Source organism: Haliotis asinina, chromosome 8 (assembly GCF_037392515.1).
Source record: "Haliotis asinina isolate JCU_RB_2024 chromosome 8, JCU_Hal_asi_v2, whole genome shotgun sequence".
NCBI classification, from domain to species: Eukaryota; Metazoa; Mollusca; class Gastropoda; order Lepetellida; family Haliotidae; genus Haliotis; species Haliotis asinina.
In genome coordinates, this window is record NC_090287.1 from 31,587,026 (window position 1) to 31,606,569 (window position 19,544).

At 39.9% G+C, this 19,544-nt stretch overlaps 1 protein-coding gene across 1 annotated transcript in view; it reads left to right on the plus strand.

Moving 5' to 3' along the window:
* Positions 1–531: 531 nt before the first annotated feature.
* Positions 532–19,544, plus strand: part of LOC137293860 (neuroglobin-like) — a 66,497-nt gene continuing 47,484 nt past the window's right edge. The window contains exon 1 of the mRNA XM_067824634.1: positions 532–992. Coding sequence (XP_067680735.1) covers positions 793–992 — 200 coding nt within the window. The 5' untranslated portion in view covers positions 532–792. The remainder of the gene's footprint in view (positions 993–19,544) is intronic.

The window sequence follows — 19,544 nt, forward strand, 5'->3', positions numbered from 1 at the left end:
AACAGAGAATTGGTTTCTCGTTCTGTAAACTATTCATGAATGATTCATTGAATCTCGCTACAAATGTACTTGATACCACATCAACTATTCTAATGAAATAGTTATTTATACCACAATTGAAGGAAACGTGATAGCCAAAACGAATGCTTATTAAATATAACACTTTTTCACGTTAACCGATTAAAGGTAGTGTTTCAAACAAAATGCAAAATCTGATGACATCCTTGTCTACACATTGCTTCACCTTATTGGTTTGTTTCCTAACGCGCTGTAAACGTAAAGCGTCGGCTATGTTGACAATGACTATTTACTCTACACTCGTGCAGTGATGTTTGGAGCTCGTTAATATTATCGGTAGATATTGGTACAAGGTATCGACAGTGTGAGATGTACTTTAATAATTAAATCCGCGAGAAGGGTGTAGATAACAGAGGCATTTCTGAACTGTTCCAGCAGTAGCGGGCGTGCCAGGCAGCCCACCGCACTAGACTCATCAATACAGTGCTGCCCGGAGTCTCGCGTTGCTAGCTCCATAGTCAGTGTATATAAGACTGACTGCATGATCTGAAGGACGGCTCTCAGTCTTCTCTCACATGTAGCCCACACATCTTCTACCGAACGGAACGTACTATGGTGTAAGGCCTCCGAGTTAATCCTATCTGTTTATCAGAATCCTTCCTGGTATGTGAGACGGATCTGTCGCTGGCGATGGGCGGTTTTCGGTGACATCTCTCTTCATTAAAGGATTGAGTTTTATATGCAGTGCCAATCTCTCTTGACTTGCTGTCAGACATGGGGTGCAGACAGGCCAAACCGCAACACTCGGGTAATGACAAGGCAGCTGAAAAGGGCAACTGCGAAAAGGAATTTACCACAGCTGTTGTCATTGACCCTCGTCTTCCCCTTGACCAGAGACAGGTTTTTAAGTTGAAGCAATCGTGGAAAGGGATTAAACGCAATATGGAACAGACAGGCGTTGAGATGTTCATCAGGTGAGCTTCAACAATGTAACATTTTCCATACAATATTATTGATGTTTAGTTTGAACCGGAGAAATAATCACCACATCGGTAAAGGGTTGTCTCAACCAAATATTTACATGTCATAGTATTTCATTCCTTTGAGTGTGCAGTCAGTCTGACTCTCTCTCTATCTCTACCCCTTTCCCTCCAGCAAATTTCTCTCTCTCTCTCTCATATTTTATTGGCTTTAGTCGAACGTCAATCTGTTTCCAAAATAAATGTTGCACTTTCAAAAGACATAGAAACTAAAGATTCCGATCGAAAATTACCACGATGATTCTGTTATATGACATCATTTGAAATTGATATTTGTATGTTACATAATCGTCCGACCAAACACGGTCTCTAGTTACTTATTGACATTTTCCGTACTGTAATTGACAGTGTCTACGTGTGCATTTCAAACGCAAATGTTGGCAATATTTGAACTTCTTCATCTGTGACAACAGCTGCTTCATGCGCCGATACATCGTTGGCGTTTTGAATACGTGTATATTAATATGTGAATGTGACTCATGCTGAAAGTAATAATCTAAAACAATTCACACCATGTGTTGTTGTTGCGTTCACTTATCTGTATATTTAGTGCTGTGGGGTGAAATGCGTTTCTGTATTGAGACCACTTGCTATCAGAAATTGTCGGTCATGGATTGACGTGTATTATTTGTCACAATTCTTACACGTGATGTATTATGTCTGATTAACTCTCAACCACGTTTACCATTTACCTGGTCACGTGTTACCCCTAAAACTCAACAAACCACCCTGCAACAAGATGAGTGAGCTATCTGTATTAAAGCCGATCCAAAGCTTACTGTTATATACGGAATGGGCGGTTGGAAGGAAACCCGGAACAAGTTTGATCTCGTTTGAAAACAAACAAATCAACAAGTCCCCGCATCAGGGTAAACCTGGAATTTGTCACCTAATAATGATAGGATGCTGATATGACTAAGGGAGGCAGTCTGCACCTCAGTGTTGACTGAAACGTCCGACATCATTCACAAGTATCCTGTCCACACGTATCCTGTCCACATGTATCCTGTCCACATGTATCCTGTCCACATGTATCCTGTAGACATGTATCCTGATAGAAAACCAGTGATTGTATAGCTTTGGGTCATAATGCTCAACACGCTATCACCATGAAATACGTGAAGAAGTAACGCTTTTCACTCACAAATAATGGAATTTTGCTTTCCCGTTTTTCCATAAATCTTTACGATGGAAGTGTCGATTACAGACTGAATAATTTTAAGGGTATAGTAACCCACGGTTGTAACAACTACTACTTATGGTTCGTTATAACAGATTCCTAATTTGCCTTTAGACTAAAATATACAATAAGCTGTAGGAACTATATATGGTTCGATAAATCGAGCACATCGTTATAGGTGTCTTCGGTATAAAGGTAGTTTACAGTACATACATTGCTTCATTGACTCATGTATCTTTATCATGTAACTCATCAGTATTAATACATACGCATTGTTTTAAGGCAGAAATACTTATAAGGCGAGCGAATGTGAGTAGCTGATTTACTGTAACTGGACAGCCACTATCACTATTAGCCTGTCATACAGATTCTGAAGGAAATGTATCCAAGAAAACCAAGAAAGTCTAGAACATCTGACAAGTCGAAATTTCCACAACTACTGAAAATGAGCAAAGTCCAAGGGCTCCTTTTCATTGTGTTATATTTCTTAACTGTGAACCTTTTCTTCTGTAAAATACGTTTATTTCAGAGACTAGTTGTTACTATCTCGTGCTCGTCATAATTTATACTTCTAAAGAGTTACGTCACGTATCACGTATCAGGGGCCTTATTCTCGAAACGTTCGTAACCCTAAGAATTCTTAGCTGTGATCGTAACCAATGCGCTAAGAATGGCCACGAAGGGCTACGAACGTTTCGAGAATAGCTATCCTGAATCCCAGAACGCGCAGATCGCAGGATCAAATTCCACTCACTGCCTCAAACATGATCTTCGATCAGTAGGAAACCCTTCAAGGTTTTATTGACGTGTTAACAATCCAAGAGCAGCACCGTGGTAGGCTCTCCTCCCACAACCCGGTAACACGTTCTGATGTAACTGTAGTGATGTACCTCGCACCACATCAGTCCCGATCACGCACTTACTGTATGTTTATGTTGAAATGTTCTCTTGGCGTGGCGGACATTTACATAACCAACTTTTTTCCCATCCCGCTAACGTTGGTGGCTATTGATTGCGTGCTTTGAAACATGCAATAGGTTTGTTGCCTATCGGTTGGACACACTTTCAAGATAGAGTGGTGAGTTTATAATCGGAAGCGTCATTTATAAACTATTCAATGCCTGGGAGGGAATACTAGTTTTCAAAGCGACGGGATAGGTATGAGTTTACGTTGCTTATGTTAACTGTGAAGCTATTTCGCGACGGTGGACATAAAAAAGACATGTTTAACACAATGTATCTTAGCATAAGGACCTGCAGCGGCGAATACAGACTCGCCCCCAGCCAAAACCCCCACCCCCACCCCTTCACTCTCACAAAACTTTCCCTGTGGAGAATTTCCCCCTACACTTTGGACGTCATGATTCACGTGAACCCCCGACCTCCTTCTCCAAACTCCTGGATGTTTGGGATGAAGAGCTAACATTTTCACTAATAGGCGATGCATACCGAATGCTCAAAAACAAACAAAAAATATATCAATTTAAAAAACGTGTTTTAAAAATATGTTTTGAACTGAGAGCATTTAAAGACTTCGTCAATTACGTTCTGTCTGAAGAAGGATAAAAATTATATAAAAATAATTGGACACTTGTGAGTGGCTTGTTGAATCCTTATTGTACCTGAGCATTGGTTTGAATCTTACTTTGTAGTTTGGTCAGCATCATGCCACTGCTTCTGGGATTCAACAACGTAGTTCAAGTCTGAGAATCTGCATACTAAAGGATCGCTTTGATATACTGCAACATGAATCTTACCATCTTCACAAGAGACCGATACCATAGCACCCAACAAGCAATTACAAATGCATGTTTCTTTTGGCATATTTATTACACAAAAATCCCGATCCAACAGAATCGCCTGAATTTGATACATTTGTTCGTCACCTTCATCAATAATCAACTTTAGACACTAGACGCTAATTCCAACTTAGTTATGATACGAGCTGATACAAGGATTCCCTTTGGTTCTGTGCGGCTTTTATGATCCTGGAACAAGAACCTGGAGCGCTAATAAACCAGTGATGATTTAATATACTGTCATTGATGCAAGCAATGATGTAGACCTCAATTAACTTAACTCGCGAAGGCGGTGTGTCATTGTGGCAGAATTATCCCAGTGTCATTTCCGAAACCTTCAAGCATTGCTCATCTTCGCGTGACGCTCTTCTCGATGTACTGAATTTCCATCTGCATACAGTCTTGGTAAAGCTTACAATGTCATGTTCCATGCTTTTCAAGAGAGTTTTTAAACAAACACGCCTGAGTTGCTAGCGTGTCATATTCATACTGACGTGTAATAAACTCGACAAGTCGATTATCGAGCAAGAATTGTTTTGCTACCCCGTGGCAATGAATCTGTAGTTGCCTTTTCAATTGCTGCAGCTATCTTTATATGTGAACCAGTGGTTGTGTTTATATCACATTATAACACGTCACATCACATAACTAGTCTCTGAGTCCACAGTGAGTGACGGGTCAACAGTGTTTCCAGTCCTCGCCGTGTGTCCTCTAATGATTGGTTGGCTGGTTGTTATTTTTGTTAAACGACGCATTCACCACAATTCCAGCTATATGGCGGGGTCGGTAAAAATCGAATCTGGACCAGACAATCCTGTGATCAATAGCATGACCTTCGATCAACGCAACTGGGATACGATGATATGCATCGACTAGGTCGGTTAGTCACCCGATCTTGTTAGTCACCTCTTACGACAATCATGTGTTCCTGAAGACCAATTCCAATTCTAGCTGCGCTCAATGACGAAAGGAAAGTAAGTGATACAGGTCTCAGACCTTTGCCTTAAGTACGGGTTTGGTGCTCACAAAATCGTGACAATTCTGACTGCAAGGGATTGGAATCCACCACCAAAGGTTAAAGTAACTAAAGGTACGCAACTCTGTAAGCAAACTGCGTAATCTAGGAGGACAAGGATTCTCGTGACATCTGGAACAACCTACGTTGTCCTTTCCCAGTCATTGCTCGTGGCACTGGCGATATTTAAGAACATGAGATCAACGCCGTAGGTAAATGTTTCCAAGACTTGTAGGAAAGGTCGGTAGTGATGTTTAACCTTTCTCAACGCTCCTTAAGAGTTTCGTGCCGTCACACCACACACATCTTAAACGTTCGTTATTGATTAAAGATAAAGATGCTGAGCTGTTCAAACCTTAGAACATGATTTAACGTCTGACGATGATGGGGCGGGTGTCACCCGATGTGATGACATACTAGAGGATAATGGAAGGGAGATGCTAACGAAATGTTGATCTGTAGCACTTCTCTTAACACATAGAACGATTTATTACCCAGAACCATTATTCACTTGGCATTTTAATACCAAAGGACAAAACAAACACCATCCATTTTTAGTATTTGTTAGGTTTAGTTTCGGTTATCAGATGTGAAAGCAGGGGAACGTAATTACTACACGGGCCTCTGTAATCTTTAGAGTGGCGGCGGTTTGGGTACGTGGTACAAAACTGGCATTGGTGTTGACTGTAGGGCATTGCAGGATCAATAGGAACAGCAAGGGCATGTTCTTCTACGCCACTGACACTAATGTCCAGATTAAAGATGGAAACCCAACCCACCTAAGATAGAAATATGCACGTCATCGATCAATCATATATCAATACTAGCGGTATGACTGATGTGACCGTGATGTCAGATATGTAGCCACTGATAGATCGACACGACTCCCGTATGCGCTGTTGCAATTACCGTGTGTTACTGTAAAGACGCCGTTTCCACTGTACTGTTTAATCATGACTCGCCTGTATGGGATTTGTCAACAGCAGTTTTATAGACGTATAGATCATGTAGGACACAAGTTGATGACTATCCATTGACCTACATGACACAAACTTGTCAGTTGAACGTAGACTTCCACAACACAAACTCGTCAACTGTACGTTGACCTAAAGATAAAAGATATTCAGTTGAACATTGGCCTACACAATGCAATCTAGTCAGCTGAACATTGACCTACAAGGTACGAGACATTCACTTGAACATTGACCAACGGGACACATGCTGGTCAGTTGAACGCCGATCGACAGAGCACAAGCTAGTCAACTGAATGTTGACCTACACGACATAAGCTAGTCAGCTGGACTTTGACCAATGCGACACAAACCAGTCACTTGAATATTGACCAACACGACACAAGCTAGTCAGTTGGACATTGACCAACTCGACGCAAGCTAGTCAGATGAATATTGACCACACGACACAATCTAGCCATCAGAACGTATACCTGCATGACACAAGCCAGTCAACAGAATAGTGAAATGCACGAAACAAGCTAGCCAATGGGACATTGACCAACACGACACAAAGAAAGCAGTTGAACTTTAACCTACACGTCAAAAGCCAGGCAGTTGACCATTGACCAGCAAGAGAGTAATACATGTAATTACATGTACGTCAATAAAACATTGACCTACACGACACTGACCAAAACACATACACGCTGACTTGCACCATCCTTCAAACGACATCATGGCGGAAACACCACCCACTGACCCACATGGTGCACATAACATTATCACCATTGATAGTATAAATATCATGATACAAGGAACGTTGATATAAGATGAACTGCTGGACTCAAGAACATTTTCAGTTGACCGACATTGACCAACAGAACACAAACACCATTACATATTGATCTGCAAATATACAAGAAGCATTGTGCATCGATCTACACAACGCGATTCATTGACCTTCACTCCATAAACAACACTATGATTTGAACAACACTGTACAGACACACAGATCATTAAAACTATGCGTTGGGCATCTTAGTACAAATGAGCGTGTGTACGAGTATCTAACTCTATTCACTGATCAACACGAAGAAACGGGCAAACATAGATATAGAATCGTAAGATATCTCCACTAGAAGAATCCAACATGCAAGTATTTCTGCATCACTTTGGAGTAGTTATACAATTCCTGGTGCTCGAGCAAAGGCACATGTAAGCACATGCTGTTATATGAAGGCGCCGCCACAAACAGATGCAATGGCAAGTCAACTGTCAACTTGACAAGACACGGATAAAGCCATTGTATCGGAATTAATTTTCGTCACTAATAGATTGCAGATTTAAGACGTACTGAGGCCTTACGCAGTTTGTAACACTGATCAGACAAATCAGACAAATCTTGAGCAAAAGTGGCATTTCGCTCGTTCAAATACAGGAAGTAATATTCTTGATTATGCTAAAATGCCTACCACCAACTTGACACGAGAAGTTATATCTTTTGACCGAGAAAACACAAGCAACTATTAACAAGACCAGCATCACAAACAGACATTCTATGACCATCTCGACACAAGAAGTTATACCCTTTGACAAACACAAGCTGGTATGAACAAGACACAAACAGCGAGACACAAGCAGTTACGTGACGAGTTATACTCTGACCTACAGCATGCTAGAAGAAGATAGCAGTCAACCTATTCATCGCAACAAACACCCCTTGTAATATTACGTATACTGAACTGTAAAAAGACGCTGGTACGTGCAGGAATGTTTCGACACCACGCAAATTGTAGGCACTGGGGTGCAGATACTTTTTTGTGACCAATAACGAGAATTCCACGTCAGTGGTAACGTTGAGTTCAAGGTGATGCGTGTTGTATGTAAGCATCAATGTGTCTGTCGACGAAAGACGAAGGACGGTGGGAGTAGCCTAGTGGTTAACACTCCTGCCTAATCATGTTGAAGACCCGGGTTCGATTCCACACTCGGGTACAATGATTTAAGCCCATTTCTGGTGTCCCCGGTTGAAATTACTGGAATTTTTACAAAGGCGGCGTAAAGCTATACTCACTCAACTACTCATCATACCAAAAAAAACGTTAACAGATGGCACCTTTTTACTGCCCGGTGTTCGGCATTCACATGATAAAATACAGACTGATCGGATCAAAGTGAGATTATATTGTTATTGAGTAGGGTATTCATGTTTAACTGTGGTATGATATCTCAGCAGGCAAACACTATAAATAAAGACAAGTACAAGCAGGCAAACACGCATGCATGCTCTTGCCGACATGATTGCAATAATCTTAAGAACGACGTTTAACCTTATTTGGTCTGAAGCCTAAACATTCAGATGTTTAGGGCGATGTGGTAGTCATCCATGGTCAAAACAGTTGGACACAATGAGGCGAATGCAGATAGTGTGAAGGAGATAACTTAGCCATTTAGCCTTCTTAAGTTGAAGGAAACCCAGAACATTACATTGATGACGTCACACAATGACATCATGCAAAAGATCACAACCACGTGACGTAAACAAGTCACGATTTGTCTTAAATTGCATCTTGATGTCTTGTGGCTAAGTGTTCGTACACCCGCCTTACTATTTCTGGAATATTGCTAAGTGTGGCTTCAAATTAAACTCAACAAGGAACCTTCAAGCCAGATATTGCCACAGCATTTAAACAGCGTAGGTGAACATATTTCTGTACCAGTCGCTATATACTTTAACCGGATCGTAAAACCGCAGCTGGTATTCATGAAATAGTACCCCAGCTATTTCTAGTCTAACATATAAACGTATTCTGTATATATTCATCAGTCCAGCGACGCTGGAAGTGCTTATTCGCATTGAACGTATCGTTCTGCAGAAATATACTTCTATAGAAATAATAGAAATCATCCAATGGCATGCAAGCATGTAATCGACAAATCTCTTGTTACATTCCCACGCATCAAATGACAACGGTCATTGTCATAGCACGCCATCTACAATTAATACAAAAGAGATAAAATGTATGTAATTGTCAATAGAGACTCATTAGCTAATGTCGATATGAAAGATGGACACTATTATCATTCCAATTGCTCTTGTTATCCGTAATTTTAAGATATTAATCAGCTATTATTTTTGTAAGTAGATTTTACCCTGGAGATAATTTGTGTTGGAACGATGCTTATTTTTACAACTGTTTCCAAAGTAAGTTCCACCGATTAACAATGAGAGAATGTTTATTTAGGAAAAGCCAAGATCTTAATCCTGGCTTCCGATTCCAAATCAGCATTGCTGTTTTTAGACTGTGATGCATATTGGTTAAAGCACATGTGCAAGGCTGATCTTATGAGACACGATAAAATCCGTTGATTTTTTATTATTTTTCATAGTGTGACTATAGGGTAGTCTGGTGATCAAAGCAGCCTGGCGACCAAAGCGTACGCTTGCCTGGCCGAATACATGTTTAGTTGTGTTTGAACAAAGGACACACGCGTTCATCGAGGTAACAGCACAATATGTACAAAGCAATCAGAATCCAAATGCTTGTATTATTTGTAATTAAACATTAGAAAAGGGTTTCTCAAGATGGAAGAACGTTTCACTTTTCTAAACCCTGGACAGTACAATTTCAATAGGGGTCTTTTGTACCTTGATTAATTTGAGTGTTGCCGTATACCGAGCCACGTCGTTGTTATATAAAACATGGCGTCTGAAGATCAATTACACATCTCCCAACCATCCTCTATCGTTTAGAATCAGCCACACTCCTATTTCATCAGACAGACAACCCCACACCCATCACAATTTCCATCGAACGATGTACATGCATTACATAATACCTCTCTGTTTCTCATCTACTCGTATGACCATAATGATACAATGCTGATATATAATATTTACAGACCAAGGTCAGGGGTAGAATAGGCCTCCTATGCTTGTCGTAAGAGGCGACTAACGGGATTGGGTGGTCAGGCTCGCTGACTTGGTTGAAACATGTCATCGGTTCCCAATTCTGCAGATCGATGCTCATGTTGTTGACCATTGGATTGTCTGGTCCAGACTCGTTTATTTACAGACAGCCACGATGTAGCTGGAATAGTGCGGCGTAAAACTAAACTCACTCACAATAATATTTACAATTCAATAGAGCAAGAGCCAAGACATTTCGACATCTGTTGAGTACAACTGCGTTCATTGACATACGAAGGTAGGGTGTTTGCCTCCTTGACGGGTTACACCTGCCTAGTATTTCTGGTTTTCACAACAGTGTAAATATTTACGGCAGGTGCAGTCTGGAACTTATGTAATGTGACGTTGTTTGTGTTTAATGTTTTGGTGAAATCCGGCTTATTTACAAACAGGGCAAGGAGTATAGCTGTGGGGCGTCTGGCAATAATTTTCAATGCAAATTGTGCAAGCATGCATTTCGGTTGCTCACGGTAGGGGAGGGTAACATCCGGTATCAATACTGTGTACGGTTCATATCATTGTTACTGCTAATTACTTTTTACGCCCCCAGGATTTTGTTGCGGAAGATCGGTTATTTCTTAGCACTAATGTCTTATCTCTCTAACCTAATATTTACTGAAGAGAAACTTTCATACTATCACCTCGCCATGCACCTGTCTCCATCAATAGCTCCATCATATTTATACGAATATGAATGTAATCCACATGGTCAGTTGTGCCATTAACGCACATGCAGATGAGCATAACTGTACACGTGTAAGTACAGTCTGAAGTTTGTACAAATGTAATATCCTACATGTACATTTTACGCAGTGTGAAAATCGTTTAATACGTGTTTATACGAGTAATATCAATGACAGTATTGAAACTTACATTTACAAGCATCTATTGGTAACTTCTGTCAAACATCAACCACATGTCAACCATACGTAGCTTTCGTGAGTTGTTAAAAGCTTTTAATATTTAGTGGGAGAGATTCTGCCCACTTTTGACTCCTCGAGATGCCATTCAGCTGATTGCACTGCAGAACATATTTCTTTACTGGAATATGTTCTTTTTCTCAATTAACACAAGGAATCAAGTGTTCCTTGATCTGCTCACAGAGTTCTGCAAACACATTTTCTTCATGCGTAAATTAGTTTTCTATTTATTTCAATTCCGCTTTTGTACAAATCTCCCTACACTTCCATGTCCCCGTGAAATCGCCATCTCCAAAGAGCAACACCTGCAGGCTGTAAGGAGACGGTCTTTCTATTTTTGTGAGATGTGAAATAGGTCTTTCCATGTCAAGTGCTTGTGACAAACCAGTGTTGAAGAGGATTAAAAGCTGCGAATGATAATTGTGCTATACAGTGCCTTAATCTACATAGCGATAAGAATTTACAACGTGAGATCACTCAGTCGCAAATAGCAGCACAGTAATGCGTACATCATGAGAACCCTACAGTAAAATTATGTTTTTGTGGACTTTGAGTTGATATAAACTGGCATAAATATTGTCCCAGGTTGAGATGAAGTAAACATTAGTGTACAAACCTTCCTCAACTGCTCTTGTAAAATGTACATCAAACATATGTATGTATGTATGTATGTATGTATGTATGTATGTATGTATGTATGTATGTATGTATGTATGTATGTATGTATGTATGTATGTATGTATGTATGTATGTATGTATGTATGTATGTATGTATGTATGTATGGATGGATGGATGGATGGATGGATGGGTATGTCTGTGTGTGTATACAATTTATCTATATATATGCATGTTATCTATTAGTTCGCCAAACATTAAAATAAATACACTGAGAGTGTCTCTTGCCTACGTCTCTTGACGAAATTGTACCAGATGCCAAAGTCAACGCAAATCAATACCGTAGTGGCTGTAAAATGAACATCATTAAAACAGAACCCAGTAGCTTGTCATTCCTGTCCAAAACCGGATTGATTGATCCTGTAGTCAACCCTGGATTGCTCTGGCAATTCAGACACTTTGAAGGGCTTAAACTGTTTTCCAACAACTGCTTGAATGTTATGTCAGCTCGTTCTCGTTGTTATAATGTGAAATGCGCCGTCATTGAAGTCGGATTTAATTCATTACAAAAGCAGCTGGAACGACCATGTAACTCGATGGAAGAAGAGCGTTCAGCGTTCCAGTTGCTGAATTCAAACATTTGCTGCTTTGAATCGTATTAGCAGTGCTGTTTTTTCGAAAAACCTTAGCGTCTGCATCAAACTTTGATCAAATGGGCACTTTCAATGACTTGCAGTTGATATTGACACATTCGTGTTTGTCCATAAGCTTTAATGTTCCAGTTTCCTGAAGTACGTGCATTACTCTCAGTAATTCGTCATACCTGCCAGAAAGTAACTGTAAGTTCCTTTCAGTGAATGTCCGCTGGTTAAATGTTACACTTTATCTACGCGATTCCAACACAAGGTAGATTCGGTATCAGACAGGGACGTGTTCTTGGATAGTTTTAATTAACCTAACGCCCAATGAAATCCATCAATGACAATGAACACAACTCTCTATCATTAACGGCGATGTCTTCAATCCGCCCTACAACTTAGATGAAATGGATAGCGTTAAACAAGACAGTTATGAAAAATAGGTGAACAGGGCTACTGCACATATCTATCTCAAAATCAAATTCAAGCACCGTTGCTAAGGGCAACGCAATGCTTTCTTCTCCTTGTAAGCTTTTATTTTGACATGGCTGCAATCATTGACCGATTTTATAACTCATGCAGAATAATAAACATGCCACAGGAGAGACTTTAAAAATAAATTGTAATTTTTCCAGTAGTAATGCTTTGATAATTTGACAATATAAGTTTGAGAGAATTATGGTCGCAAAACCCGTGGCTAAAATTGGACTGTTTGAAATCTCGGGGATCGGATTGAGGCAAGCAGTAGTGTTTGTTCAAGGTAATTGGTTTATTTGTCTGAACAAACTTGTGGATACGATCGACAGCTCTGGAGTTCATTGGCCTTCTACGCTGATCGAAACACATGTTAGCAAAATCAAAATGAAATCTCAGATCTGATTAACAGGTCATACAGCTTTGGGCGTTATATAAAAGCTCTCCAGACTGTAGATATCGACTTTTTTACGGTAATTACACATCCTTAAGTATAGCTAGAGGAACACAATCGTGTTATCCAAATAATGCCCAAAGACATGTCTGTTCCTTAAACAGGGAGGGAAAAGATTATCTTAATTGCACAAGGCACGCAATTTACAAATGCCGAATTTTATACGTGCACCGATTTCGAAACATGGAAATACTATTACTCTCCTGGAAATAGACAGAATGCCAAACGCTGGGGAATTATCAGCCTGATTTTCCACGGGAATCTCGCTGGCATTGTGCACCATTATTTGACGGGATTGTAGCGATAGCACCAAGGGTGATATTTCAAATTGGTCTGAAAAACTGTCTGTCTGATAGATTAAAGATTGGCCTCCTTGATTCATATTACTGTTCAAACGTTTGTCGTTTGCACCTGCTACGCAGACTTGCGGGGCCCTGCGTGTTTCTATATGTTACCAGAATCTGGACAATTTCAAGACCTATTTATGTGACAGGTGACATGATCAGTTTTGTAATAAATATTATATATGTCAATAGAAAATGTGTCTGAGTTAGCTTGTTGGGAGCTATTGTATTGTTCTCTTGTCAAGATGGTACGATTCATGTTGCAGTATATGAGTGAGTGGGTGAGTGAGTGAGTGAGTGAGTGAGTCAGTCAGTCAGTCAGTCAGTCAGTCAGCCATTCATTCATTTATTCATTCATTTATTCAGTCAGTCAGTCAGTCAGCCAGTCAGTCAGTCAGTCAAGTAAATGGGTTAGTCAGTCCGACATTTGTGTCTAACGCTGCTCTGAGCATTATTCTAGTGGTATCACCTAATTACAAGTAATGAAGGTCCTAGATGTTACCGCCCGTGAAGGTCCGGGGCAGAATAGGCCTTCAGCAACCCACGCCTGCCAAAAGAGGCTATGTTTGTCGTAAGAGGCGACTAACGGGATCGGGCGGTCAGGCCCACTGACCTGGCTGACACCTGTCATCGGTTCCCGCCTGCGCAGATCGATGCTCATGTTCTTGATCTCTGGAGTGTCTGGTCCAGACTCGATTATTTACAGACCGCCGCCATATAGCTGTAATATTGCTGAGTGCGGCGTAAAACTAAACTCACTCACTCACTCACCTAGATGTTATGCCGTTTGGGGAATCTCGGAGGATGAATACTATAGCACCGACCGACCCAGAAGCATTATTAGGTTGAACGAGGAATGAACCCACAGGACCTAAATGAGACACTCAAAGCCCCATAACATGTGAAATCAAGCCCTTGCCAACATATTGAAAATGTACGTGACATATGGCAGCGTTATATTTCCACACACATCACACATTTCATGGATTTTTATTGAGTAAATCATAAACGTTAAACGTAATAGTTTTAGGGTCATTACAGGTCTTTCCCTTGTTGGAAAAGCATAATGATGACGATGTGTTTCTGTAAGAATAGCTCATAAACCAGTGCCTTTGTAAGGAAGTCAGCAGCACTAGCTCAGTCAGAAATCAATGGAACAGTGACGACGTTCTTCCTCTTGATTTCATTTCGATTCCGTGTCCCAAATACAGGAACCTTAATGCTATTGTTAGATGTAGTAATACAGTTCTGTCGGAAAAGCTATTACGTGTTAGAATTAGATTGACATCATCGCAATTTGCAAATTATTTTCTGAAAATATCCCAACGTAGATCACGTGTGGAACGAGGAGCATGCTGGGAATATGGCTCTATTCTTCAAATCGACAAGTTCCATCAAATTCGCAAAGAAATCACGATTCGGCCACAAAAGTGTACTTAAACCAATTTATGTGCTTCACAAACTAAATGATTAAGACCCTTTCAAGCCGGTATTCATTGCTGCTTTTAGGTCTCAAGAAAAATGTGGTTGACGTATTCAAATTGGAAATCTGAAATTCTTTTTGCAGAGTGATTTCATATTTCAAAGAGAACCATAAGGCTGCATTTTACTGAACCAAATAGTTTTTCCATGTTTTTGATGACCTTGCATATTCTTTATCGCAAATATGTTACTACTTTAAATTATAAAATACTTACAGTTAACCATAGGTGGACGTGTAATTGCTCCTTGTCCTCAATGTTTGTAGAGTTTTGTGTATGTATGCTTGAGGACAGGATTATTTCAGTCCGTTGTCAAACAGCCAACAGAGACGACGGTGAATGATTCTGTGAGAAAGATCCACGCTGCCAGATTTTAGAACAGTCATACATATCCTATCATCCATGTGGCATCTTACAAGACAAGAAATCCCAGTTCCCCCCTTACCTCAAATGCCAACTCAAGCCTAAATATTTACATTTGGAAATGGTATGAAAACTAAGTAATTAAATGAATGTGCGAAATAGTTTCCAAATTTGGCTAGTAAGTCGGGCTAGCTTTGCTTGAAAGTTACTAGCCTATTTCACCAGCCCGAAATGTGAGTGTATAAGCAAAAGACCACATTAAGGCAAAAGACCATAAGTCAGGAGAGAGGTATGTTACGGCGCAAATTGTAACAACGTGGTAAAATGTATTACTAATAAACTGCGGCAAAATATTACAATTTGCGTCGTAACAAGGTATATATTTTATAAAATGGTCCCATGAAAATTTACTTGTCAGTCGAACCAGTGACTGGAGATTTACTGGCCCGACTGGATTTTTACCAGTCAGGGGCTAGCGGGCCTGTGGCTAATTCGCACACTGAGTATTTGTGTGTTTATGTATTAAGCTAACGCACAAAATGGTAATATGTTTTCAAAACACACAGGCACACCAAATCACCTCTATGACAACTTCTGGTCACTGAACAGCTCCCTCCTGTTTCTGTGACAACAGGTGTGGATCCAACTATTGGAAGCTGCGTTTATAAGAATGGTGTATAGCTTATGTTTCTTGGAACAACATCAAGTACAGAGCTGCAGAATGTGCAGCTCTTTGGGCTATCCGTGCCTACCCATGTTGGTGTATGTAACAGCCAAACTAATCTGGTGACCTGGCCCCGTTTCACAAAACTCTCGTAAGCCTAAGATCTCGTAACATTCCTCGCAGCACTTGCAACTCCTATGTTACAGGATGCCAGGTACAAATGCTACGAGAAAAGTTACGAGATCTTAGGCTTACGAGAGTTTTGTGAAACGGGGCCCCAGGTGCCGTTCTTCACAGTAACGTTGGCGCTACGACAGTTGTAGATCTATGGTAAGGTATGGGAGTTATGGCCACGTAAGTCCTAAGACAGTTTTGTACTTTGTACAACGGCATCCTGGCTTGATCTCATTGTAGACTATACATCAAAATACATCATAATATCTGACACCATTTGTTACCATACAGAATAGCAAAAGAAACGCAACTCTCTAAAAAACCTCATAAAAGTAATCCTTCATGTTTGTTGTCATGAGTTGCCTTTCTTTTGCTGCCCAGTATACATGAAATGTTACCATGATATGAGTATTTGTATACACATGTACGATAAAAGATATCACCAATACAATATCTGATATCATTAGTTCCAGTAATAAAGTAAATGGATGTGGGATATGAGTTAATATCGATACTGAATATGTACCAGTATCGATAGATCACGTTGTGATTGGTTCTAAGTGATTTTAATCGACAAGGACTATTCATAAGTGTATTGATATGGTGTATGTGGAAATACATGATGAAAAATCAATAGTTCTGTTGGAACTGTTGAAAGTAGCCATCAATCATGCCTCACATTGGATAGGTCAGAATGACATGCATGTGGACTAACGAGTACAGTTTGAAAGTACGTTTTGTTTAATAATAGTAATTTAAAGAATTTGAAAAGCACCGATGGAACTTTCAGCTACTATCTTTGGTTGCTATCACATACCCGTTCTTTCAACTCTGTCAGAATAAATTTGCACTGCGGTAAGGTTAACGCCAGACACCATCGTAACGTTCCGTTAGAGCGAATTATAGGATTTTACTTTGCAGCAAGCTCTGCTGTCACTTCATCACTCGGTTTTCTTTGACTTTTTTTGTGAAAGAGCTGTTTGATTTTCCGTTGATGTAAACAGTTGACATTATCTTTCAAATCTTCTGACACTAGCTTGGGACTACGTCCAGAGTTCATAAAGTTCTGCTGGATGTGGGATGTGTGCAATACGAGCCACTGAAGAGGGCAAATCTGTTTTATTGGGGCTTGTCGTTTAATCTTTGAAGCAGGATTTGTGTTTTTGTGATGCCTCTCGGAAAAATCATGCTGATTCGACAAAAGAAATATTTTTTTATAAAAATCTCTTTATCATTCCATGTTTTTGTGTATTGAGGAAACCAGATCCTGCGAAAACGAAGTACAGAGTGAAAGTTTAACACTTATGTCAGTAATATTCCAATAATACTGTTGCGGCATGCAAATCATTCAGCCTCGATCGGAGAGACTGGAGAAAAAAAGCATCACATCTATGATAACGTACATACAACAAAGTCACTCTACCTAAATACGAGGTTGGTTTTTCAATTCTTACGGTTCGTTTCACCGGCCTCCTGCTAATTGATTATGATGACGATGATGGTGGTGTAGGTGATGACGATGACGACGATGATGATGACGACGACGGCCATGATGAAGATGATGATGATGTTGATAAATTTCCAACAAATATCAGAAATGAGCTCCACACTTTGTACCGATAATGGGTACCGAACCGGAATGTTCGATGTGATGAAGGAGCGCTTTACTCTCCTGGCGGCCCTACCAACTATATATAATTCAGCTAAACTAAAATGTGCGGTATTTAAATCTTTACAGCTGTAAGTCGGCCATTACGATTATACATGAGTGAAATGAGTATTCCTATATGCTTTCTCAGATTTCCTCCCACAGAAAAAAGCCGGTGATGAAAACTTTACGTGTTTAAGAAACAACTCTTGTGGTCCTTTACTTGTAAGAGTTTGTCTCAGTATATTCACGATTCCAAACCGAATCGAGCATATATCACGTTTAACTCGTTTTCATAGATATTTAATCAAGGGTTATTATAGGACAGACGTCTGGAGGCATGGTATAGTCAGCCTCCAACGGATTTATCAAATTTCTGTAAAAGGGACGACCCACGGAACATCATCACTATTCCTTCTCCAGCTAGCATGTATTCAGCAATCCATTTCATTAAGTTAATTATGTTGCGTGCCGAACAGATGAATGCACAAAACACGGAATGGTGGAAAACAAAACACGGATGGAATCGTCATGATGGGAAATGATGTTTCTTTTGTCTTAAATAAGCAACGTTAAATATTACACATTAATAAGTGTGCAGATTCTTGCTGTTTCGTTGAAGTGTGCATTATATATACCTCAGATAGTTGATTAGCGCCGAAGCCTGGGTTACACAGCAACTGTATTTGGAGAAGGTGGGTGAGACCATTGTGCTTGACCTTGGTTTGAGAAATGAATTATTTAACTTATGACCCATGGGACCAAAAACGAACGGTATTTTTTCTAATTGCATTACGCTGATGACGTCAAACGTCTCAACTGCACGTGAGGTTTTTTCGATCTGGATAAGTGTTGTGGATGATTCGCTCCTTTGAGAACGGTTGATGTTGAATATTACATGGACCTGATTGTCAATCGTGCGAATGGAAGGCAGTGAACGGGAAGGCTTGAAATTATCATCGTGTTTTAGTTACATTAAAGTAAGACCCAGGATAAGATGTTACAAAATGCAATATATTTGGTTCGTAAACTTGAGTGAGATTGGTTTAGTGCCAGAACAGCCTCAAACCGACTGAGCATAAGGTGGACAAAACGCCAAAACTGAAGTAAGTTGCAGGCGATTACCGGGACAGTAAGTTAACCTCGTGCTTATTGCTTAAATAAAACTCACTCACTGTAAGTATTATGTAATCAGTCTCGAAACATTACCAATCAATTATCAGTCTCTCCTTGTAAGCATTTTATCATATAATTATTTCTTCACTGATAATGATAGACATGTCAGTGATGAAGAAAAAACAAGGTAATGATTTTACACATCATTTGCCTACTCAAACGCCATTGAACCCCAAAGCACCACGTTTATATTCAGTGCATTGCCAACCTTTGCGGAAGTAGTTAATCGAACGTTTCGAGGCTGGGTTAAACCAACACTATTTTCCTTACTGAGGTGTGCTTACAACTGACAGTCCTGCGCGTACATTGATAATTTAACATTGATTTCATTGAATGTGCATGTCATGCACACGTGTGTCGGTTTGTAAACAATCTAGTGCAGGAACTATGTGTACAAATGTTATCCAGGGCAATCAGATTGTGCAGGAAACGGCGAGGAAATATCACGCCATGTTTACTTTATGCCAAACCAGAACCTAAATGTCAAATGTTCTGTATTGTGTTTTGCAATAAGAGTTTTTGGCTAAAATACTTAATATTATTATACAAAAGGAGACCTTTGAACGGTTTAATGAATATGCACATTGCAAAATGCATAATCATGTGTTGTCAGTTCT